Below are 24,244 nucleotides of genomic sequence, written 5' to 3'. Positions count from 1 at the left end.
TGCCAATTTAGAAGGGAATTACATTTCTGGCTGGAAATATGTCAAGATGCACATTTGCTCACCACCATCAAAGTACCAATCACTGATTAACATTGCAGAAAAATTCCTTAGAAGCAAAATGAGCTGACGAATCTGAAAGTACATAATTTGTTCAAATGCTGCTTTGTACCATGGAACTGCCAACTGGTTTGTCTCAGAGAAACCCTTGTTCTCCTGGGAATGCTCTTTGAATTTAAAGACATGCAAAGCCACACATCTGAAAACACACTGTCAGTCTGTAATCTAGTCAATATAAAAGATGGGCACCATGTCAGTCTCTTCTGTCATTTCTGTAATTTTTGTTGCTTTCTGTAGCTTTACAATGGACTTTCCCTCTTTTGTAAGAAAATTTGCTTTCCACAGAACCCTGGGGGGAGGGAAGCATGAGTGTAGTCACTGCAGGCACTGCCTGGGAAGGAGAAAGTTCAGGAATGCTGAACCTGTTTGCAGCACAGGTGTGGATTAAAGCAATGCTAGGTAAAATGCACAACTAGTTTGGGACTGGAAGTTCATGTGCTTTTTACTTTTTCTCTGTGGATCAATAATCTTGTATTCTGTACTGCACACTAGCCCAGCTCCAGTGGGAAGCCTCCCTCTCCCAACCACACACCCTGATGAGCAAATTGCAGCCTGGGCAGGGCATGGCCCTGGGGGGAGGCTGTGCTTACCTTGTTATTGTATACAAGCACAGCACTGTCAGCTGTGTTTTGAAATAGTTTACTCCAATTTCATCCTCCAGATCCCCTCCCTCCTCAGAAGGACTGTCCTCTGCTTTCAAGCTCACTGGCTCTTCCTGGGCTGGGTCACAGCATTGTGAAAGATTCCTGATGCTAAATCCCCAATTCTCTCCTTGTGCTTATTTAGTACCTCTTCAGGTTTTAGTAATCTTTTAAGTTTACTGGGTCACAGATTTGGCCAAAGTCCTTCTCTATGAGATTTTATTTGGACTTGTTTGCTTTCTTTCCACCACTCCTGTAATAATGATGCTCTGTTTATTGGAAGGGGCTCCTTTGAGTCCTGATTGCAAGGTCAGGACTTCTCCCCCAAGATCACTCCTGGATGTTTGGGGTTGTCATTGCTCATGCCTCTTACACAGGGTGGTTAGCAGCTGCATTCTGCAAGGGTAGTGCCAGCTTTCTCCTGTTACTTTCATGAGATATGTCCTCCTGAAAAAAAGAAATCCCCAGCAGCACAAGGAGCTCCAGCCCTTGCAGTCAGTGTGCCTTTTCCCTGTAGGCCCATCCCTCCATTCCTTTCAGCAGTCTTAAATGCAGGCAAATTATTTTTTCTCAAATGACATCATTTAGATGTTATGGGAATTTTCTTGTACTCACCCAGCACCTGTTAAAACCTCAACTTCCTCTGTGTGGTATCAATTTTACTTTTAAATCTTCGAGGCGTGAGCTTGGTGGTGAATCAGCACCAGTGTGTTTTGGAAATGTTACAATGGTTTTGGGTGTAGGTGGTGGCAATGGGGAGCTCTTGTTTTTGATATATTAGAGTCAGATGAGAGGGAGTTAGGAAATAGCACCTTCAGAAGGAAGAGCTGGGCTTGTTTTATTGCTGGAGCTGCTCTGTGCCAAAAGTGTTGCAATGAGCTGATGCCACACATTCTCTAATGCCTTTTTAAAGTGTGGGTTTTTTTCTTTCACAGGATGCACTTCTGTGTGAATGAGAGGATGGGAAAGCTGAGCCCTGAAAAGCACACCACAAAAGTCGAGTAAGTGAACAGAAACCTGAGCTGAGCCCTTGACATACAGTTCCCATTCTGAATAAGCTATGGAATATTGAACAGAAAAAGAGGTTTGTCCAGAAAATACCAGGCAAGATAAGAAGGTCAGTCTGTTACCTGTGAGGAAGATATGCTGCCTGAAACAGGTTTTTCTGTTCTGGTAAAATAATGTGCCTGCAGAAACAATCCTGTCTAAAATTTTTGTGTAAGGCATCTGTGGGTTTCACTCATTTGTCTTGCAGCACATTATGTTACAATATGAGGGTGGTGGGCTGTGTTTCTTGGCTTTTGCAAAGAGCAAGAAATGAAATGTTTAAAAAATTTCCAAGAAGAGAGCAAGACAAATGAGTGTGCAGGGAATAACAGTAACAAGAGACTTGGCTTATGGTGCTGAGATCCTGAATGGGAATAGCTCTGTTTATGCTGTTCTCTCTAAGTTACAGTATACAAATATTAATTAAGCCATACATCTTTATGAAGCATATAGATAATTTTCCCTTATTACAGAAGGTAATAAGGAAGCATTAAAGGTTGTATTTTAAAGATGAAGAATCACATTAAAATTATATCTTATTAGAAAAAATTTGGTAAAAAATAAATCCCACTTTTTGGTCCATAGCCTAAACTTTTTCCCAAGTTCAGTCTTTTTCTGAGCCTGTAGCAAGACCTGTACACTCAGTAGGTGCAGACTCTAAGGAGGCAGAGACTCGGTAGCATTTAGGCAACCAAATACTGGCCTTTGCCTTTGTTCCAGTGCCCACAAGAGTTGTTTTTACAGCCTTCTTCCTGATTTTCTTTTAATTTTGAGCACTAAATTCTAAACAATAAAATCAATCTGAAAATCTTCCTGCAGATTTCAGATAAATATGTAATATGACTGCAGGGCAGGAAGTGTGTGCCTCTGACACAGGTGGCTGCGGGTGACATCCGTGACTGATGCTCCAGGAAAGAGTCAGGAGGGCAGCAGGAAGAACATTTTCAGCTGCTGGGTAACTGCTGGGTAGGTGAGCAGTGGAATGGCTCAAGCCCCAGAAATCACAGATGGGTGTGAAGATGGTCAGGGATGGTTGCCCTAAAGGTGGTAATGTTATTGTGAAATTGTTGCAATAAACCCACTATTTGTAGGAATTGTGATTTGCACAAAAGATTAAAGGAAAACAATGTTCTGACGCCGGATTTTGCTGGCCTGCAAGAGTAGGATCCCGGGAGTGGGATGTGTGCCAGCAGAGGGCAACAGCCCCGAGCGCCGCTGGACAGGCTGGTGCTGCTGCAGCATCCACCGGAACGCTCATCCCGGGGGGATGCTGGCATCCACCGGAACGCTCATCCCGGTGGGAATGCCGGCATCCACCGGAACGCTCATCCCGGGGGATGCTGGCATCCACCGGAACGCTCATCCCGGGGGGATGCTGGCATCCACCGGAACGCTCATCCCGGGAGAATGCTGGCATCCACCGGAACGCTCATCCCGGGGGAATGCTGGCATCCACCGGAGTGCTCATCCCGGGGGGATGCTGGCATCCACCGGAACGCTCATCCCGGTGGGAATGCCGGCATCCACCGGAACGCTCATCCCGGGGGGATGCTGGCATCCACCGGAACGCTCATCCCGGGAGAATGCTGGCATCCACCGGAACGCTCATCCCGGGGGGATGCTGGCATCCACCGGAGTGCTCATCCCGGGGGAATGCTGGCATCCACCGGAGTGCTCATCCCAGGGGAATGCTGGCCTGGCTGCTCCAGCCCCTGCTCTCCCAATTACAGGCTTCAGGACACAGTGCTCCGGTGGGAGTCTCTCACTGCCAGAGCATCCCTGGCTCCAGCCCTGGGAAGGTCCTCACCTAGGAGGTCTCCCAGAGCATCCTTGTGAGAACTTGGATTCCTGTGAGCTGCTGCAGTAGGCAAACTGTAGCTGCTGATTTGGTTTTGTTACTGAATTCTAGCAACAGCAGGGCAGCAGATGCCCTCAGGACTCCTCTGTTGAGGATCTCCATCTCCAGGTCCCTTGGGAGCTGGGGTGCCTGAGTACCACCTCCAAGTGACTGCACTTAGCCTGGGAGCTACCAAGGCAGCTGTTCCAGCAGATACCCTATATATTGCTTTTCTTACATTAATATCCTTAGAGAACCTTTTCCAAGAAAACCTATGGTCTAAATACAGATGTATCTAAATGAGTGTCTACTTAATTAGGATGACAAAAGAAGTTTATTTAGAAGGGACTCTTGGAGATTATCTGGTTCAAAGAAACCTCAAAGCAGGACAGGCTTCAGGGTGAGATCAGTTTGGTCACTCAAAGATAAATATATATACTTAATATATGCATTATTAAATAGAAATATGTTTATATCTATCAGCATATATTTTTATCTAAATATCTGTAACTCAAAAAAACCCAACAAACAGAATGAAAAATAATTTAGGCTGTGAGGATGCAGCTTCAGAAGCTTCTGTAAATGCAGTATTTTATTTACACCTTTCCCAGCTCTTCATTGCTAAAATCTTTTTCGAAGGAAGATTTTTGAATGAAGTTGATTAATCACTTCAAGGAAGAGATGATGCAACTAAGCAAGAGAGCTGCTAAAGATAGGAAATTGCTTATGATCTGGGTCTCTGGAGCCTGAACATTGGTATATACCTGGAAACAGGTATGTACAGGGGAGTGAAGTGTTCCTGAACTGTTTGCACTGTATTCTGGCTGGATGATCCAGGGATTCACAACTCTTGCAGTTTGCCTTGCAGAACTAGAAGGATTTTTCCCAATTTGATGCCATCTGCTTTCTGCTGGGTTTTTGGGAGGCAGAGTGACCTTTCAGGCTTCTGCAGAGGCTGTGGAGATAGACAAGGTGCTGTCTTTTTGTACTGGGGCTCTTCACAGAATTAAATTCTTGTAAGCACTTGGTGTCCTTTCCTTATAACCTCAGCATTAAACCAGCTGCTGGATTTTGGGCCAGGAGAGTCTTGTATCAGATTGGTAGGGATTGTTTTTATTCCCTCCCTTCATGCCACTTTTATTGAAGAAATTCCTTGCTGCTGTGGAGACACTGGCAATGATTTTCTCTCCTGTCGCCCTGTGGCTCCTTGGAATTGGGGGGTTTGGTCTTTCACTGTAGATCTGAAGATTGTCACAGGACTCTGGAAAGGTTTTGATGGGCTGAGGGATGGTGGGGCTGGCTGGAACTTGTGTTTTGGGGACCTTTCTACTCTGAGAATTGGCTATATGGTTGTCAGTGACTGAAGGTAGATTAGATGTAGGAGTAATTTTCAACTACTTGAGCCTAGAAATTTTTGAAAGAGGCTGCAAAAATTCCACCCATCAGGTGTCACTAATTCCTTTTAGCTGAATGCTTTTTCATTATGCCAGTCTTTGGTTAAAAACAAACAAGAAGTTTTTGCCTTGGGGTTGTTACCAATATGATTATTTTGCAAGGCTGCTGTAAAGATAATCTCTGGTTACTGGAACATGCTTTTGTTCCACTCCAGCAAGGACTATTCACTGTTTAGCTTGTCTGTCACTGTACCTTTCAGGATTTGTAGAATCCAGTGCTACAAAAGCCTGTGGGGCAAAGCATATATGAAGGTATTGCTGGTTTGGTTCAATTTAGGTGCTTTGCTCCAAGGCTGATTGGAGTGAGATGTAAATTTTTAAGGTGAAAGCCCAATATTTTGTTAAACTTTGTGTGAATAAAAATACACAGGCACTTTGCAGCAGTTTCAGGACTTGCTCTTGTATCTGGACCTTTTATGATTACTGAGGGATTTACTCAGAGGAAACAAGCTCTAGCCCTCATTTCCGAGGTAAATTCTACTATTTTTACATAGTTCCCTTTTCTCTGGCTTGAGCTTGTGTCTTGCAGTTTTGCATGTTGCGCATCAACAGTGTAAGACTGGCCATGGGGAAAGTACTCAAGGATCTGGATGTGTTGAACTGACAGTTTAACAGGATTCTCTAGGGAAAATGAAGGAATTTTACCTGAATTCAGTGTGAGCTTTGACTTCATGGCTTTATCTGTATTTCTCTGTTTAGGGGTAGGCTGCCAAATGGTGTTTAAATAGCAGGACTCTCAATCCCCATGTGTCTTTAATAAAGTCCTTTAAGTTTCAGGCTTGTTAAGTTTTCTTACCTGAAGAATTAGGGTGATGAGTAGTTAAGATTCTCAACAAGCTTTTGAAACCCTCCTGTGGAAGGCACAATAGCATCTGTTCATCATTGCTGATAGGTTTTAAAAAGATGGATGAAACTTGGGCTGAGGACATGGCTTGAGGAGAAACATACAAGAGCAAGGTAATTTTATTTACAAAAGAGATGAAATGGCATCTTCAAAGAGAAATCTCTTGGTACTTCTAGTTATCTCTTCCTCTTGCACAAGAACATTTTGTGAGTGGATTGGTAATGAAGAAGGCAAATGTTTCTTGTCTTTAATACAATTAACCTCTAAGGCCTCGCTGGTGCAGAATACAACTGAAAAATTATTTTAATAAAATGAAGGGGGAAAAAGATTTATGTAGAACTCTGTGCATTTGTATCAATCGGAATAAAAATGACAAATGTAATTCAGTTCAGTGCTTTAGGCTAAATAGCACCTGCAGTTGAGAAGGACCCATATTGCCTGTGCAGGGTGTATTTGGCCTGATAGATTGCATAAAGGACAGGAAGCTTTTGATAAATTGGGGAACCGGAGGCAAGATCTGCTTTCTGCCATGGGAATTGGGAGACTTCGGAGGGCTGGGACTTCCTCTTTCCTTACCGCTCCTCTCCTGCGGGCTTGACCTCGGCACTGGGGATGTTCAGCCACTAAAACTTCTGTCCAGTCCGTAGATCGCGGGGATTGCAGCAGTTTGGGCCACGGGGAGGACAACTCCCGGGCAGCGGCGGAGCCGTCCGCGGGATGGGGGTCCGGGAGCTGCCGGTGCCGCTGCCGGTGCCGCTGCCGGCGGGTCCCGCTCGGGCCGGGCCGGCCCGGCGCTGCCCCTGACCGATTTCGCTGCGGCAGCGGGGCCGTGCCGGCGGCGCCAGCCGGGCCCGGGGTGCGGAGGGCGCTCTCGGGGCGGTGCGGGGCGGTGCTGCCGTTGCCCGGAGACGCTCGCAAGCCCCGCCGGGGAGGGGAGGGGGCTGCGCGGCGGCAGAGCGGCGGCAGAGCGGCGGCAGTCGGTGCGGCGGGGCGCGCCCGGCACGCAGCGCTCCGCTCCCGCAGGAAGCGGCCCGCGGCGGGGGCGGCCGCTCGCAGCCATGCCGGGCCCGGGGCGCTGAGCCGGCCCCGCCGCCGCCCCGCACAATGGAGGAGGAGAGGTGGGTACCGCCGGCAGGCAGCCTTTGTGTCCGCCCGGAGCGCTGCGGGATGGGGATGCCCTTCCCCGGGCTGCGAGCCGAGCGGGGCTGTGCGCAGGAATGCGGGGCGCGGCTGCGGGGACCCCGGCAGGAATGAATGCCTCCTGCCGCGGGAGCCTGCCCAGCCTCGGGGATGGTGCAATGTCATGGTGACAGGCGGCTTCGCCCCGCGCCTCCCAGGCAGCGGAGGGGCTTCCGCGGGATGTGCTTGGGATGTAATTAAGGACGTGAGGAAGGCAGGTCGGGGGGTGTTCGCTAAAATGGAGGTGCCGGGCAGGGGGGGTGGGATGCACGACTGAAGGGTGGGATGCAGGACAGGGGGTAGGTAGTTGCCCCTCCGGCACAACGTGGTGGGCTTGTGTGTGCCCTGCCTGCGCCTGGAACCTCAGGCAGCCGACTTCGGCATTCCTCTCAAGACAGACTCGCTGATATTCGCTGCTTTTCTGAGTCACGAGTGAAGATCCCCAACGCCCGTGGATGCTTTGGGGTCGGTTTTCCTGCCGGCGTGTGCGGGAGCCGGGCGCTGTGCGGTGCTCGGGCAGTGCCGGGGATCCCGCGCCTCCCTCGCACGGCAGCCGGGCCGTGTGGACTTTATTTCCTGCCAGGCAGCAATTTTGCTCCACAACCTGCGTGAAGAAGTGTTTACAGAGTCGACCTGAAGCCATAAAAGATATTATTCTGCGCAGGGACCTCGTGGATGCCAGAGATGTTCAGTGTTTTGGCTCTGCCCTCGTTACTCCCCTCTGTCAGGTGCCTTTTGCACACCAGAAGCTACTTGTGCTTCTTCAAACGAAACATTAAACTGGTCTGGGTTTTTTACAATATTTTTTTAAGAACAGGATATGCTGAGTGCTTCCTTTTGTGCTGGTGACCTTGCAGGGAGTGGGGGAACAGAGAGGGGGCTTGACCTGCTGGTAGGACTGTCAGGGCTTGACAGGAGTTTTGTTTAAATATGATACATTAGAAAATTAAGCTGGAGTCAACCCCCAAATTCTGGAAATTTTCCTTCTGTTGAGGGAAAACATTCACAGCAGCCTGTAGGAGTTGTTTTCCAAGCTCCAAAGGGCAGCTTTCTACCCTTCTGTGACTCAAGGTTTGCAATTGTTTGTGTATTTAATGTGCAAAACCTTTCATCCTGCCACGTTTCTCATTGTAGGGCTTCTGCTTCCCCTAATGGTGTGAACAGTCACCTCTGAGTATTAATCCAAATATTAATTAATTTCAAGTGCCTTGAAATCTTAGTTTGTCACACTAGATGCCAGCTCATGGAATAGGATTTCCTTTTCTTTTTTTTCTTTTTTTTTTTTCTCCTTTATTTGTATAAATGAGCCTGTGTTTGAGGAAATGGAACAGAGCTGTTTTGATACCCCAGGCTGGGCTCATCCTTGGCACAGTTGTTTGTTACTTTTTTTTTTTTTTTTTTTTATGGCTACCAGCAATGGTCTCATTTTGACTGGAGGCCTTTTTCTGGGGATACAGTGGTGAAAAAGCCACTGGGAAAATACCTGGACTGTTTTACCTTATCCTGTTTTTTCCAGACCATCTGTTTTTAAGGCATGAAGGGCTATCCCCATCAGCATGTTCTCTGCCTCTGGAAGTGAGGAATGATTACCCAAATTGCTGCTTTCATTTCCAGTTTTTGGGAAGAGGAAGGCGGTCCTGAACTGGTTGTGGGCAGTAATGATGTGGGGTTTGACTCTTGGCAGGAAAAGCTGGAAATATTCACCTGCTTTCTGGTTCAAAAGGGCACGGTGTGTGGGGCTGTGCTGGGGCTGCTTTGGCTGCTCACAGCAAGTCCTGGGAGGAGGTGCTCAAAAATGAGCTTGGTGGGCTCAGTCTGTGCTTGGTGCTGTGCTTTTGCCCCCTGTTTCAACTCAGGTCTGTGTTGGGCAGATTGCTCCTCAAATTTTACATTTGGTGGCTCTCATTATGGCAGAGTTCCCCCTGGTTTTGAATATTATTGCATTTTCCCTTTTGGTGGTCGGTGAGGATCCGTGCTGTTGGTGCTCACTTCACCTCTGACTCTGGTCCTGAGCCTGCCCAGACTCAAATATCCTGTTAACTTGCAGAGCCAGGACATTCAGTGGTATCATGTGCCCATGTCATTACACATGAGCAGAAGCACCTCAGGGCAAGGGAGATTTTACCTGAAACATTCACATGTGGCAATAAAATATTTCAGAATCCTGCTTTTCTTTTACTGTGCTGATAGTAAAATGATGGTGCTTCTACTTTATGGAGAAATTGCATAAGGCTTACAGTCAGGCATGATACTCTGGTTCTGAATTTGCAAGATGTTTTTGAGTTTGAATAGGAAAAAAACCCTCTGGAATGTTAATTTTTTTTTTTGTTAAAACATAAAACACCTGCAGTTTTATATTTAAGTGAAGGTAGTCTGTGGTATCAGTTTGAGAAATACAATATTTGTCTTTGAAAGCAAATGGTATTGTCATATTGGAGTTATTTTGTGTTGTTTCCATTAGGGTTAGAAAAGACTTTTCTTCTCACTAGTTCCCAAAGTCTTCTTTCCCCCTGAGGTCTCCTTTGATATGAATACCCTTTTAGGGATCTGCTGTATGCCAACTGTGTGTTTTCCTAAGCTAATGTCTCCATGTTGATCTAGGCACTGAAAAAAAAAATCAACAAAATAGGAAAATAATATTGCTATTAAAAGAAAAATAATCCTTTCCATTACGCTGCCTCCCATATGTTTTAATGATAATGCATTTCTCTGAAATCCTCTCAAAACCCAGTTCAGTATGTGGATCCCTTCAGTCACAATTTTTTAAATGTCTTTGCATGTACCTAAAGACAAATTCAGAAATGGAGATTTTTATAACCATGCCATTACACTGACATGTTATCCTTACTGTGTCTGCCTGACTAGAGGAATAAAACTACCAGGCATAATGTATTTGTCCTGTGATTTGGGGTGTTGATTCCAAACAGAGAATTAGGCCAGTTAAAGTAAAATGATTTTTCATTGTGCTTAGATTAAACCTAAGACTAATTTTGGTCTCTGTTGATTTTTGTACAGGTATTAAGGTTTTGAAGACTACTAACTGCTATTGGGCATCTGTCACGTTTTTAGACCAGAGTGATGTCAAACCTCTCAGAAACTGTAGATTAACATATTCTGGTGGTGATTCTTACAAATCCCCCAAAGAAGCTCCACAGGCTTTGGAAATTCATGGTTAGCAGGCACTTTTAAGGGAATCCAGGGCTATGAAGCTGCTACAGAGGCGCTGGATTGCCCGTGCAGGACTCTGAACCTGGCTGGGTCTTTGGTTGTGGGGCTGGAGCTCTGCAGTGTTGGTGACCAACCAGGAGAGCAGAGCTCAGCTTGTGGTGCTGAGGCAGGAAAGGAGAACCCCCCCAGGGATGCAGAGTGGGATGAGGCTGGGCTGGACATGTCTGGTGTGAGTGGCATGATGTCTGGTGTGCCATCCCCAGTGAGAGAGCCTGGTGGAGGGGGGCTCTGTGGCGTTCATGTTGGTTAGGAGCTGAGCCTGGAGGCTGTTCTCCCAGAAACATGAGCAGAACCTTGCCCCTCTCTGCTCTGAAGGAGACTGCATTTGAGATCTGCCCTTCCTTCAGGGTGAGCTCCTGGCTCCCATAAAGCCAGTGTTAGAATTGGATTTGGCAGAGCTGGGATTTTTGTTCCTGGGGTTTACCAGCTCTCTGCACGGCAATAATCTTGCCAGGGGACAGTTTATCTCTAAGGAAGGCTTTTATTCTTCCACATAATCTACAAAGACATCTGTAATTATTGCTGGTAACTAAGGCAACCCAACTTTAGAGTTGGTACATGTGGGCAGCAGAACGCTGGGGTGTGGGTTTTTAAAACACCTTTCTGTCAGCTGGGTGCTGGCCACACTTGGGCAGGAGCTGGGCTGTGAGCCCTGGCAACCTGAGCCCAGCTCTGCTAGGGGGTCCTGGAGAGGAGGAACACGGTGTCAACGGGGTGGTGATTAGCTTCACTGGCTTAATTGGGGACTCTCAAATAGGGGTTCATTTGTTCTGTTTGGGGACATCACTGAAAGGCCACGCAGGAGGGGGCAGCAGGGTTGGCACTGTCTGAAACTAAGAGCCTCTCTGCTCATTTTAGGAACATCCTGCTGTGCCTGTAAAGAGGATGTTCATCTGGCCCAGGGAAATTAAATCATTTGTCCATTCACTGAGTGCACGGCCTCGGATAGCCCAGGAATAGAACAAATTGCTCCTGGCAGCTGCTCACGAGCCCTGCTGCTGTAGTAGGACATCAGCCTGGCAAACGTGGGGACAATGTCCCTGTGGTCATGGGGTGCAGGGACTCCAGCATCTCCAGTTGGTCTTGGCTGGTATCTTTGATCAGAGGACCCTATTCCTCCTTTGCTTAAATTGATTAAAATAACAGCAGTGTAATAAATGTAATAATTCTTCACCTTATTGGGGAACAAATCTCAGAAAAGGCTGTGAAATGTAATGGTTTGGTTTTCTCAGGGGCAGCTTTTGCTTTCTGTCAGGGTGCATTTGCTTGGAGCATTCAGGCTCTTGAATTTTTATGTTGGAAATGTGTCAGTGATCTCTGAGAGTATGTGCATGGAAGTGTAAAATATCTCTCCCAGATAAAATCATCCTCTGTCTGTTACTGGAACACAATTCTGTGGTAGCTGAATCAGTCTTAGAGATGAGTTAAAGGCTCTAAGCCATTAATTCTTCAAATTTGTTTTTTTGATATGAGTCACTTGGAAAAAACTTTAAATAGCATATCTTGATCTTTTTTGAAATAAGTTTTTCACCAGACGATCTGCAGTATTTTCTCATGGTAAGCGTTTGGCAAATTCTGAAATCTGCCCCTTTTAATTAAGCTGAGGGTGTCTCTTAGGGTGTTTTTTAAAAACTTATCCTTCCTGCTTTTTAGGAAGAGCTGAATGATCTTCTTCCAAATCCTGAAGCAAGTTTTTTTTGCTTTTAAAATACACAGACAAATGTTGGTGCAGTTGAGGCTTTATGAAAACTTGACATTGGACCTGACATTTACTTTGGTGTTCAGTGAAACTTGCTGTGTTCTTTGAACTGTATCTTTTGCCAGCAGAAAAGTTTGAACATCTTTGGTCTCAGGCACTGGAGAGCTAATAAACAAATCTCAGCAGAGAGCTTGTTCTTATTAAAGAGCCCCCATGATTTCTGTGTGCATGGCTTGGCTTTGTGTCCCCGAGGTGTCTGTGAGGCTGCCCAGGGCAGTGTCCTGTGGTGATCCAGCTGTCCTGCCCTGGGAGCAATGGGAGTGACTCTCCCTGATACTCCCTTTTGGTTTCACTTTCTTTTCAATTTTTTTTTTTTCTTTTTTGTTTACTCTGCTTACTTCCTGTACGTGTTCCAGCTTTGGAGCCTGAAAGCTCCATGAAGTCACTTGCACTTCCAGAGCCTTTTTTTCCCTTCTTGCCACATGGGCAGGTTTAGCTGTTTAAAAATCAAGGGTTTGTGCTGGGGTGATGAAAGCCGTGGTCACCTGGCCTAAAGTCTCACTGGGGGCTTTTGACAGACACAGCACTGAGGCTTTGCTGGATTTGGCTGTGTCCCTGCAGCAAGGAGGCTTCTTCACTGGAGTGTGCAGAGCTGGGGAAGAGCCAAGTGCCAGCACAGCTCCATGGCCATGAACACCTCTGGCAGTTTGTGTGGCACAGAATGAGTTCAGTGTTCCCCAGGCACAGAAAAGCTGTTTGTGTCGTTGCCTGGTACCAGTCCCTTGAATAATGAACATTTAACACGAGCTATTCTCCTTTCTGATTTTTCTTCTTTTAATGCAGCCATACTAAGCTAATTGGATGATGACTGTAACAGAGCCTGGGAAGTTGTCTCCATCACTGGGACATGTGCTGAGTGATGTTCTGCTCAGCCTTGTGGCTTCACTTATGGCTGAAAATATTTCACTCACTCAGCAAAGTGAAAGACTTGGACTTGGCCGGTCTTTGGCATTAACCTTTGTCTCAGGCACAAAGCTGGAGGCTGCTCAGTATGCAGGCTGGATTTGAGCTGTGTGCAGCTTGGCTGCTGCTCAGCCTCTTGCCTCTCCAGGAAGGAGAGTGCAGCCCACCAAAGACTGCTGGGGGGGCAGAGAGCTTTGTGTGGTGTCGAGGGACACGGTGGTGGTGACAGCCACTGGTCAGGAGCAGGCAGGGTGTAATGTTAGCCAGGGCTTCACACTGCCAGGGGTTGTAAATAGTGAATGATGTGTTTTTCAGGGGAAGGTCAGTGTGTGCAAGTGTGCTTGTGTATAGAGATATATGTGCATGCATACACACCTTGAGAGGAGCTGACAGGGTGTTCTGGGAAGGATCCTTCCACACTTCCCTGCTCTGTGCCCTTCTTCAGACATCACCTTCTGGTCACCAGACAGCCAGGATGCTGGGTTGTCCAGACTGCTGGTTTAGCCCAATTCAGAATTTTTTATCATGCCAGCGCAACGAAGAAAGGTGGTAGGGAGGAGGGGACAAAGGTGAAGGAGACTGTTCCTTGGAAGGAAAAGCTCTGAGAAGGTCTCCAGTCAGGCACATGGGGCTTGCCTGCTGACATCTGCCATTCTCTTGGAGATGGCTTCAGACATGGACAGCCCTCCTTGACTTGTTTGCCTTTGCCTGCCAGGGTTTGAGGGTTGAGCCATAGACAGAGCAGAACAGGGACCTGCCTCGAAGTGCTGCTCCTTTCTCAGGTGGGAGCCTTTGGCTCTGAGTGATTTCACAGGCTTTCAGATCAGGGAGGTGGAGATATTGACCTGCTGTCAGTTGTGTGCAAAGAGCCAGTGCTCCCAACAAAGCAATGAGGACACGTGTGTGCCTTAGGCACCTGTTGGCCTGGTTAAACACAGCACAGAGCTGCGTGCCTCTGGTTTGACATTACCTATGGAGCTGCTGGTTCTGCTAGGAAGGTTTAATAATTCATTCCATATGTTTCAGCAGCAATAAATAGACTATTTCTGAAATGGAAAGCAGCTTCAGTAAAGCTTTGAAAGCTGTGCAGGGCGATTTAATAGCCCTTTTCTACTTGCCTCTAAAGAAGATACAAGTCATGCATTGTGTGCTTGCCTTTTTCAGATGGGACATTGAAGGCTAAACTTCTTTTTCTCGGTATGAATGTTAAAAAAATCCATGGTATTCTTGTAGTTCCCAGTGTTGAAGTCCATTTCTACTCGGTGAGGCAATTATGTTCTGGCTTGAATTTCAACTTATACTGCTTTCCTGGCCTGAAGCCTGTAAGACTGGGCTTTGTCCTCAGGTGTTTGGCACTTCTTTCTTTTCTTCCCTGCTGGCTTAAATGTGGGCTGAGTTGGCTTTCAACATCCATGCAGCAGTAGCTGCATTTTTTGATGTGCTTCATGTGGAGAACCTAAACTGACTGACTTGTGAGTAACTCCATGCTTAATACCCTGTGCTGCAGTTTTAGGATGCTTGTTTTTTCAAGTGCCATTGAATCAAACTTTCTGCTCCTTTTTTTGTCCTGTTTTTAGCATTAAGCAGAGTTCCCGTTCCTCTGAGGCAGCTGAAGATGAAAAGGACCAGAGGACAGTGACAGTCAATCCCTCTCACATGAGAAAGGCTTTCAAGGTCATGAATGAATTACGGAGGTACACTTTTGACTTACTGGGCACCCTCTCTGGTTTAGCAGAATTGTGCTGATTGAGAGACGTAGAAAATAGTCTGTGCCATTTCTATTACAGCTAATGGTTGCATGTAGAGGATTAATCACAAATAGGAAGCTAAAATATAGTCCTTTTGTGGTGGGCTGCTCTCCCCAGTCTCAGACCTGTCTTCCCAAAAACATGATCTGAGCCATGGCCTTCATTTATTGATGATAATTCATTCAGTCTTTTCCATTACTTACAGAAAATTCAGTGTAAACTAAGTTCTTAACTGAGATAAGGGTCTGAAACCCAATAATAGAACACTACAGACATTAAGACACCTACACATAATTACAGACCAAAGATTATTAATGTACTGTTCTTAGTCTCTTTAACTAGCACCATCACTCAGTCTGGGCTCAGCACTCCAAAGTAAGGGGCAAAAAAAAAGCAAGTACTCAGTAAGAATGTCAGCTCTCTTCTTGCAAATTGAAAAATCCTCACATTAGTTAAAAGAGAACACCTTGGTCTTTACACAGCTGTGTGGGTACAGGGAGAACAGAGGCTGAAAAAAATATCTGTGAACACAGCCTTGAAAACTGCTGTCATCACATCAGAAATGTGGTGGCAGTGGTTCAGCCTGAATTGTTTCTTGGTGGCTGTTATCCCACTAACCAGACAGAAGTTCAGTGAGCATTTCTCTGACTAATTCATTGGACTTTTCACCCCTCTAGTTTTAAAAAGAATTCTTATGGAAAGTATGTGTGTCACACACATGAATGTTTGTGCTCCCTGACTGTTGAGGGGGTGTGATGAAAGCAGGTAACACCCTTTGCTCTTCTGCACACTCCAAGTAATCAGAAGATGCTGTAATAGCTAACTCTCCATGGATTAAGTAGTCTCCTAATACACACTTCTCTAGTGTGGAGAAGGATTGGAAATGTTTCCTTTCCCAGATATCTGACAGCAATTCTCTGTTGCATAGGAACAAAATGGAAATATTGTAACTATTTTATGAAGCAGGCTATGTTGTAATTTTTTTTTTTTTTTTTTTTTTTTTTTACTTTTAACTGGCATCCTTCTGGTCCTTTCTTTGTACTGAAAGCAAAGGATCTGAAGCTAAAGTTTGGTGCAGCTATATTCAGAAATCTGTTGTGCTGCTATTATTCCTTTGTTAATTGAAGCAGAGTGGGAATAACTGGAGACAGACAATGTTTCTTAGTGCCTGTGGTTAGGTATCTTGGGCAATACTGAACAGACAAAATGTAGAAGAATGAAAGCTGCCATTAAGCACTTGTATGATGTTTTCATCTTCGGGGTACTGGGTTTTTTTTTGGGGGGGAGTTGGTGGTTTGTTTGTTTGTTTGTTGGCTCCTGTTGCTTTTGTGGAATATGCAGTTTTCACATTTCTTGAATGTGCACTGAGCTTGGGATCTGTTAAGCTGACAGCAATCAGTGTTAGTAGATGCCTTGAATAATAGTTTCTCCCTTCATATGCATCCAGAAATCTCATTCAGAGGGTGTAGAAAAAGCATGCTAAGCCTTTAGCCTAAATACTATATAAAATCATGGAATTGTTTAGGTTGGAAAAGACCTCTAAGATCATTGAGTCCAACCCTTAACCCAGCACTGCCAAGGCCACCACTAAACCATGTCCCTTAGGCTTTTAGCTGGCAAATGTAGATGAAATTAATTTTATGAGTGGTACTTTAGATTACTGTAGCCCAAAATGGAATTGAGCAGAGCACCTTTTACATAAGCTGAAAGAAATGAGGAAGCTTCCATTAAGAGGCTTTTAAAGAGATCCCCTCATTGCCCTTCCCTCTTCCAAACTGGAATGAATGTAGGGTATGGACTGCCAGTTCCTACTTTCTTCTGTATTCCAACTACAACCCTCCATTTCACAGCTGTTTTTCCACATATTTCAATATGTGGAGAAGAAGAGACATAGCTGATCCATTAGAAGCTCTGTGTATGTTTATTTGATAATGCAGTTTCCTAAAGACAAAGTTCAGTGTGGAGATAAGTATTTCCAAAGAGAAGGCAACAACTAGATTTGCAGGACTGATCCTTTTTTTGGGCTTGACATTTGAAAAGAACACCCTTAGTTTGCATTTGTATGCTTAAGCATCTTAAACCAACTTATTGGGAGGCTGAGCACTTCTTGCTGTCGGCATCTGCGAAGCTCTGTGCAAACATTAACTAATGAATCCTCAAAGGACAGACGTGGGGCGAGCAGAAAAGGTCACTCCTTAATGAAGTGACTTTTCCAAAGCTCTACAATGAGTCAGTGGGGGAGCTTACAAGGGTTTTTATTTTTTGGTTTCTGTCTGGAACCCCATTCTTTATCCCAGTGACTCCTTATCCCAGACTAATTCATGAGGTAAATGAAGTCCTCAGGCCCATGGATAAATTCCAGTGATTGATACCTCTGCTCTGGCAGATGGCTGAGGCAGCCTCTGCACCTACCAGTGCCAGGACATATTTTGGTGGCCACTTTCCTTTGTGACAAGCATGGAAGGGAGTACAGAAATCACTTCATTTTCCACTGCACCTTTTCCCTGTGCAAAGACAGAAGTGATGCTGGTGCTCCCTTGCATGGCTGTTTCTTGTCTTGCAGATCTACTGGAGCCTGGCCCCAGGTAGTGCCCAAATCTTTAAGCTCTTCTGTGCCTCCTCCAAGCCCTGCTTGTTTGAGAGGTGAAGGAGCTGCTTGTCCTTTGTTCTTTGGGCTGCATGTATGCCTCATTTGGCTTCCAGGTTTTTTCCCCTGAGGAAAGCAGAAGCACAGGCAGGGCTGCAGCCTCAGGAGGATTCAGGCTTTGCTTTGTAGGCAAGCAGTGATAGGAGCTGGTACTGAAGCATTAGAGGACCTTCCCCTGGGATTTGGCAGAAGCTCAGGTTCTGTGTCTGGTGGCTCTTCCACTTCTTTAGGCTGTAGGGATGTAGCTTTTAGCCTGACAGGGAGTTCTGACATGATCTTTTCTTCTCTGGTGTTTCCCCAGCAAGCGGCTCCTGTGTGATGTGGTGATTGTGGCCGAGACCGTGGAGATGGAAGCTCACCGGGTGGTGCTGGCAGCCTGCAGCCCTTATTTTTGTGCCATGTTCACAGGTACTGCTTGTGACACCAGACAGTGCTTGGGCTGAGCACCAGACACTGCATGGGGCTGTGCCTCTGTCAGGAGCTGCAGCACAGGCTGCAGAGGGTTTCCTTGGGAGAGAAGGGGCACAGATGGGTCTGCAGTTTGCTGTACCTGATGGGTGATGCTGCTCACCCTTGACTAATTCCTGTGGGGTGAGTAGATAGCATGTGGGGCACTGGGAGGTTACTGGGCAGTTTGGCTCATTTATGTGTTAGCTTTTTTTTCCCCTAACAAGACCTTGGCTCATGAAAACATTACCATGGAGCACGTGTTCAGTGCCCTAAATGTTCATGGTGCACATCACAGAAGTTGCTGGCACAGGAGTTGTAGTTTCAAGGCTCAGTCCTGCCGATACTGATTTGGCAGTCACAGATGTTTAATCTCCCATGGCACTTTTTTCTGCTGCCTGAAATAACACCCTTGTTCTCTTGATCCCAGTGTGTTTTAGCAGCCCAGCTTTTTTAACAGGGTGAGCTGCTGCAGTCCAGTGTGTTTTGGTAATGACAGAAAGGAAGAAGAGGACAAAATTCCTGCTCTGATCACCTGATCCTTGGAGCAGGTGCCCTTCAAAGGCTGTGCCCAGATGGGTCAGCAAAAAAAGCCCAAAGAAAGCTAGGTCAATCCTGAAAGAGGGGAGTGAGCAGCTTATTTAAGTCATTCTAGTAAAATTAGTGTGGTCAGGAACTCCTGAGCTTCCTTCCCCTTCTTTGCCCTCATTTTCAGGATAAGAACTGACAAATACAAATAAAATGATTGTACACCTCAGGGAATGGTTTTTACTGCCCCTGAGCTCCAACATAAATGAGGTTCAGGGTTTTTTTCCCTATTTCATGCTCATTTGCTTGTGGTCAGAGCCTTGTTTCTTCCTTTTAAAAGCCTTGAGATTAGATCTAGTTTAATTCATTTTGCTGGAAGCAGAATGCAGCATTTCTCAGGAAAGAGCTCATCGTTAGTGAAGCTTTTGTCCCTTCTGTGATGGAGGTGGGGAGAAAACCTCAGGTGTAAAATGTGAGGTGGTATGTGACACTCCCCATGGTGGCTTTATCAGTGTGGTGAGCTAAGGTGGGGAGCATTTGTGTTTTCTGAGGGGCTGCACTCTGCATCTGGTGCTGGCTGCATGGTGAGGCAGAGGAGCAAGTGCTGCTCACTGTGTGTGAGGGCACCTCGAGCACAACTTGTGATGCTTGTTCCTGATGAAGAGTTTAATAAAGAAAAACCCTTGGAAAAACCCTCTGATCCTTAGAGGTCATCTGAGTGGGAAGGTGGTGGTGCAGGGCTGCTCATGTTTCCGTGCAGGAATTCTCTGGGCCGTGTAATCCCTCACTCTGTGAGTTAAACAGTAATCAGCTAACCCATCATGTGGCTGCCCGGGGCTGGGTGACAGCCTGGCAGCTGCCTGTCCCCTCCCCCTGACAAGCCCCCGGGGGCAGAGGGTCAGGCAAAGACCAGCTCTCCCTTTGCTTTCAGTCTAGCTGTCCCCCCCCTAGGAGTTGTGTTTTGTGGGGTTTAAGGTGTAGGGTTTTTTCTGAAGAGATGTGAGATGAGATGCCCTCAATTCAGAGGCTTGCCCCGGGTCTGTGCTTGGAGGAAGGGGCAGCCTGTTGCCTGCTCCTGGTCTGCACCAACCCCTGCCTTGTTCCCTTGTGGTGTCTCCAGGCTCCTTCCCATTCCACAGCACTGGAGATTTGTCCCCCTGTGCCAAGTGGGAGGGGCTGGATGACTCTGTGTCGGGTCCTGTCCAAAGGTGGGCACAGCACACGGGACCCTCCCGGGGCTGGTCCTGCAGCAGAGCCAGAGGAGGCTGTTGGTATGCAGGGCTGGCAGCTTGCTGGTGGGTGGGAAAGCCCACACAGCTTTTATTTTTGTTGCTTGTGTCACATGGATGCCACCACGAGAGATGATGTTATCAGATTGGTCCCTGCAGGCTATTTCTGCATCGATCTCTGGGTGTGTGTGGCTGAGCCCTCCCCACTCTGGGGGTCCTGCAGGGCTCAGGGTCCCACTCACCCTCCCCATGCAGGGGGTGTTCACTGGGTGCCCCTCCAGACACCTCCAGTACCACAGGGCTGATAGGGACTGCTCTGTCCTCAGAAGCACCCTTTCATCTCTAGAGGTGTTTGGGGTTTTTTAGGGGGAGGAAGGATGCGAAGATGACATTTTGTCAATTAAAAAGTCCTACCTGCTTTGAAGGCCTCCCAAATGTAGGTCACTTATCCCTTTGTACTGGTACATTTGTATTCATGAGCTTCTCTGAATAACATTTTATTATTCAATTTTAAAAATTGAATTTGGGGCAAATATTATTTCAGTTCTTGGGACGTTGTTGACTGTTCTAACACTCATGGTCCCACCCCACTCCTATTATTTACCTCCTTATTCACACAGGGAAAGTCAGCAAAGTTCAATTAGCAGGATCCAGGTTTTGCTCAAGCTCGGGCCCTCTTTAGCATCTGACTGTGCTGTGCACTTACTGTGCCTGGCCACGTCCTGTGGAATGCTGCACAGAGATGTAGGCTGTAATTACTTCTATAGGCTGCAGGAAATATTTTTCCACTTAATCCCACAGCAGTACTGAGTCACCGGATTTCTGAGAGTAGTGATTATTCATGCCCAGGTTTAAGAATTGACATTTCTTCATGCTCTCCTTTGTTTAGCTTTGTTTTTCCACCTATCATTTTCTTTCAGCTTGGGAGTTTGTTCTTTCTTTATTTTGGAGATCTGGTGATTAACTCCTGGGTGAGGTCAGCATGTGTGGGGACGCTGGCAGGGCTGTGGGGAGTCCTTTCTCCTCCCCACTGCATGTTTTTGTTCCTCTGATGTGCTCCTGTTGCACGGGGAGTGTGGAGGTGTGCATAAAGCTCTGGTCATGAGTAGGCTCTTACACATCTATGGGGCTTTGCTTGTGTATTCAGGGAGGAAATTATTGCTCTAGTTCCATGTGCTTTTGAGTTAGGGTTTGGGGAAGGGATACAGCTTGGATCCAAAGGTGTGAGGTTGAGAAAGTGAGAGATGAGAACTGCATCTTTCTGTGTGGATGCTTTGCACAAGGTGTAAGTGATGGATAGGTTACAGCAAGGTAATTTACAAGAGAAGCTTGCTGCATGCTGGGTGTAACTGCTGGCCTGTGTGCTTGTTTTTCTCAGCAGGTTTTAGCTTCTTTCTAAAGAAAAAGAATAACACTGCATTGCTTTTAATGTAAGGTATACAAAAAGAAAATACCCTAATGTTGCTGTTTTAACATATGAATTCATATTTATTCATGTTCATTCATATTCATGCTATCTATATATATATATTAAAAAATGTAATAAATAGATAGAAAACAATATTTCTCAAAGGCCTATTTCCCAAAGACACATCCACAGTCTCTTTGAGTCGGTCCCTGTTCTGAGACATGATTGAGGGATATACTGGGAGTTTTATTTTTAGCTCTTATGCAGGTGAACCATGACAGGTTTGAATGCAGGTGAACCACGACAGATCCTTTTCTGTCAAGAAATTGAGTTTTTTGCATTTATTGATTTATGTTGTTTTACATCATTGTCCTCAGTCTAGAGTTGTTTCTTAGGTGGCATGAGGAGGCTTCTGGGAATCTCACTGGTGGCTCTTCAGTGGCGAGGGATAGTGCCAGGCAGTCTGGTAGTCAGACACCAGGAGAATGTGCTGGATGTGTGGGGAGCGAGGCCCTGCAGAGCAAACTGTCACTGTCCTTTTGCAATGTGTTTCAGGAGACATGTCTGAAAGCAAGGCCAAGAAGATTGAGATCAAGGACGTGGATGGGCAGACCCTGAGGAAGCTGATTGATTACATCTACACGGCGGAGATCGAGGTCACGGAGGAGAACGTGCAGGTGGGTCTGCTGCAGCAGCTCCCAGGCACAGCCAGCTGCAGAGCTTGCAACTCGAAGGCACAGGTTCTTCGGGGGTGAGGATCTCCTCAGGCTGCACAGAGTGAAAGGCTGAGCTTGAAAAGAGCTGCTTCCAGCCTCTGTTTAGTCTTGAGGCACTTTAGTCCTTTCCCCACGCTTAAGTCATGTTGCATTTGGCTTTTGTGTGGAGCTGTTGTAACAAGAGCAGGCATCTGCCTTCCAAGAAGCTGTGCTGACTTGTGGGTCAGTCTGTCGAAGGTCAGAATAGACTCAGACAAGCCGTGAGTCAAATGTTTTAAGGCCATGGCAGAGGAATGTGGCTGTTAGTTTTTAAATTCTTCTGGGTAGTTTGTGTTGTTTCACAGAGCTTTGAGTGGAATACATTGTTCAAATGAGCACATTATTCCTTTTTTGTGTGTGTGTGCTCTGTCTTGAATTTCTGAGAGGTAAATATTTGTTCAGAAGTGGAAAGAGTAATTGAAAGGCAGCCTTCAAATAAAGCAAGGTGCTCAGGAAGAGTGTTTTGCAGTGTCACGTGGCTGTGGCTGCTGGTAAAGCTCTTTCTTTGACTCTGCTTAAGAGTCAAAAGAAAAAGGCTCTGCACTTAGCCACTGATGTCTGGGAGGGATGCTGAGAGCTTGTGTGTGGACATGCTTTTCAGTTGGTCTGGTTTTGTTTGCAAGGGGCAGTTTGAGCCTGTTGTCTTCCTCACTTTGACTTGGACATTGCCAGGGGAGCAAGTCAGTGTCAGTGAAGCTGGGGAGAGTTTTGTTGACCTAATTAACATGGCAAAATTAGACTGGTTCTGCTTGAAACGAGGTTCTTGCTGTGAGCTCTTCTGCTCCAACCCCTCAGGCAGAGTGCAGGCTCTTGCTGCCCTGTCCAAGAGCTTGGCCAAACCTCTGAGCTGATCCCACTTTGCAGCACAGCCCTTCACCATCCTTCATGACCTAAATCTGGGAGCCTTTTCTTGCCCCTTCTGCCCTCTGGTTTTCCAAATGTGACTGTTTGGTGTGCTCTCAGCCTGTCAGTGTCACCCTGGAAGGAGTGTGGAGCCTGGCTGAGAGCCCTCAGTGAGGAGACCTTCGAGGTGCACTCTGGCAAAGGATCTGGGACTCAAACCCAGCCGTGGGTGGCTTGGCCTGGCTGATGCTGTGTGACCCACATCAGGGTCATCAGGAGCTGGCACAACATCACTCACTGGGGGACTGGGATGGAGCTCCTTGCACCTCTGGGATCTCCCATTGCTGGGGGAGAAATGACATTTGCAGCCCCTCGGGCTGGAAATTTCCCTGTTTCTGTGGGGAATATGGAGGCTGTGTGCTTTGTGAAAGGTTTGCTTTCCTTCCATGCTGCTGGGCATTGGGTGCCCCAGAAGCTCCCACTTGGCACGTGGGATGTGCAGAGCTTGGGATCCCATCTGCTGAGCCTGCCTTGGATGGGGCTTGGACAATGACCCCAGCTGCTTTCCAGTTTTGGTGCTCCAGCTGCACCAGGGTGGGAGCAGTGCTGTGGGAGCTGGAGCAGCTCCATCCTGCCCAGGAGGTCTATGAAACTCCAGGTGTTGCCTTTCCTGAGCTACCAGACAGCCACATTTTTTACTAAAACATAACCAAACCTGCCTTCTGTGGCCCAGGGAATACAGGGAGTTACAGCAGATCCCTGGCTACGTTTTGGCTTTCATCTCTGACAGTGAGTTAAACAAATGTAAGTTTTGAATACTAAGTGTTTTTCCCAATCTAGTAAAGCAGGTCCTTTTACTGCAGCATTTATTTCAATGTCCACTCTGTATTAACTCTTCGGTCTAGAGGTGAATTAATTCATAGGAGCTAAGAAATGAAGCTGATCTACTGCAAGATTAACAGACTAGTTTAAATTTTATTACATGTTTAAAATGTTCATGCTGATAATGTTGTTTATGGAATTTAATATAATTGTGTTATGAAACCAATAGAAAGAGAAATTTTTATCTTGTCCCTGGGTGTTTTACTCTGAACAAAATGCCATAAACATTAATGTTAATATTCACCTTTAGCCACAAGAAGAAAAGGTTACAGAAGTGAATATTCTGTGATGTATTGGACAGCTTCACATGAAGGGAAGACTAAAAACAACAAAAATTAAGTTCCTTGTAGTCCTTCATTTGAATTAGCTGTGTCAGTGTTAGAAAGAAGTGAGCTGGTTTGGTCCCTTGCATCACTACATTCTCGTGCTGCACAGCTTTGGGTCATCCATCCATCCATCCATCCATCCATCCCTCCATCCCTCCCTCCATCCATCCATCCCTCCATCCATCCCTCCATCCCTCCATCCATCCCTCCATCCATCCCTCCATCCCTCCATCCATCCATCCCTCCATCCATCCCTCCATCCATCCCTCCATCCATCCCTCCATCCATCCCTCCATCCATCCCTCCATCCATCCCTCCATCCATCCCTCCATCCATCCCTCCATCCATCCCTCCATCCATCCCTCCATCCATCCCTCCATCCATCCCTCCATCCCTCCATCCCTCCATCCCTCCATCCATCC

The 24,244-nt window shown here is 46.5% G+C and overlaps 1 protein-coding gene across 3 annotated transcripts in view; it reads left to right on the top strand.

The window, feature by feature from the left end:
* The first annotated feature begins 1,713 nt into the window (after positions 1-1,713).
* The window catches only part of KLHL3 (kelch like family member 3), a 49,737-nt gene continuing 27,206 nt past the window's right edge, over positions 1,714-24,244 (top strand). The window contains exons 1-4 of one of the 3 annotated variants that reach the window (XM_030229147.2): positions 1,714-1,759; positions 14,587-14,703; positions 17,706-17,812; positions 21,572-21,693. In XM_030229147.2, the coding sequence (XP_030085007.2) occupies positions 1,719-1,759; positions 14,587-14,703; positions 17,706-17,812; positions 21,572-21,693 (387 nt within the window). In that variant the 5' untranslated portion in view covers positions 1,714-1,718. Of the gene's footprint in view, positions 1,760-6,932; positions 7,059-14,220; positions 14,482-14,586; positions 14,704-17,705; positions 17,813-21,571; positions 21,694-24,244 lie in introns of those variants that run through there. The other 2 variants (XM_009091397.4, XM_018915402.3) reach the window with 2 other exon arrangements.

This window comes from Serinus canaria, chromosome 13 (assembly GCF_022539315.1).
Source record: "Serinus canaria isolate serCan28SL12 chromosome 13, serCan2020, whole genome shotgun sequence".
In the NCBI taxonomy this organism is placed as follows: domain Eukaryota; kingdom Metazoa; phylum Chordata; class Aves; order Passeriformes; family Fringillidae; genus Serinus; species Serinus canaria.
Note: the sequence above shows the minus strand (reverse complement) of the source record. Positions and strands in the feature narration are given on the sequence as shown.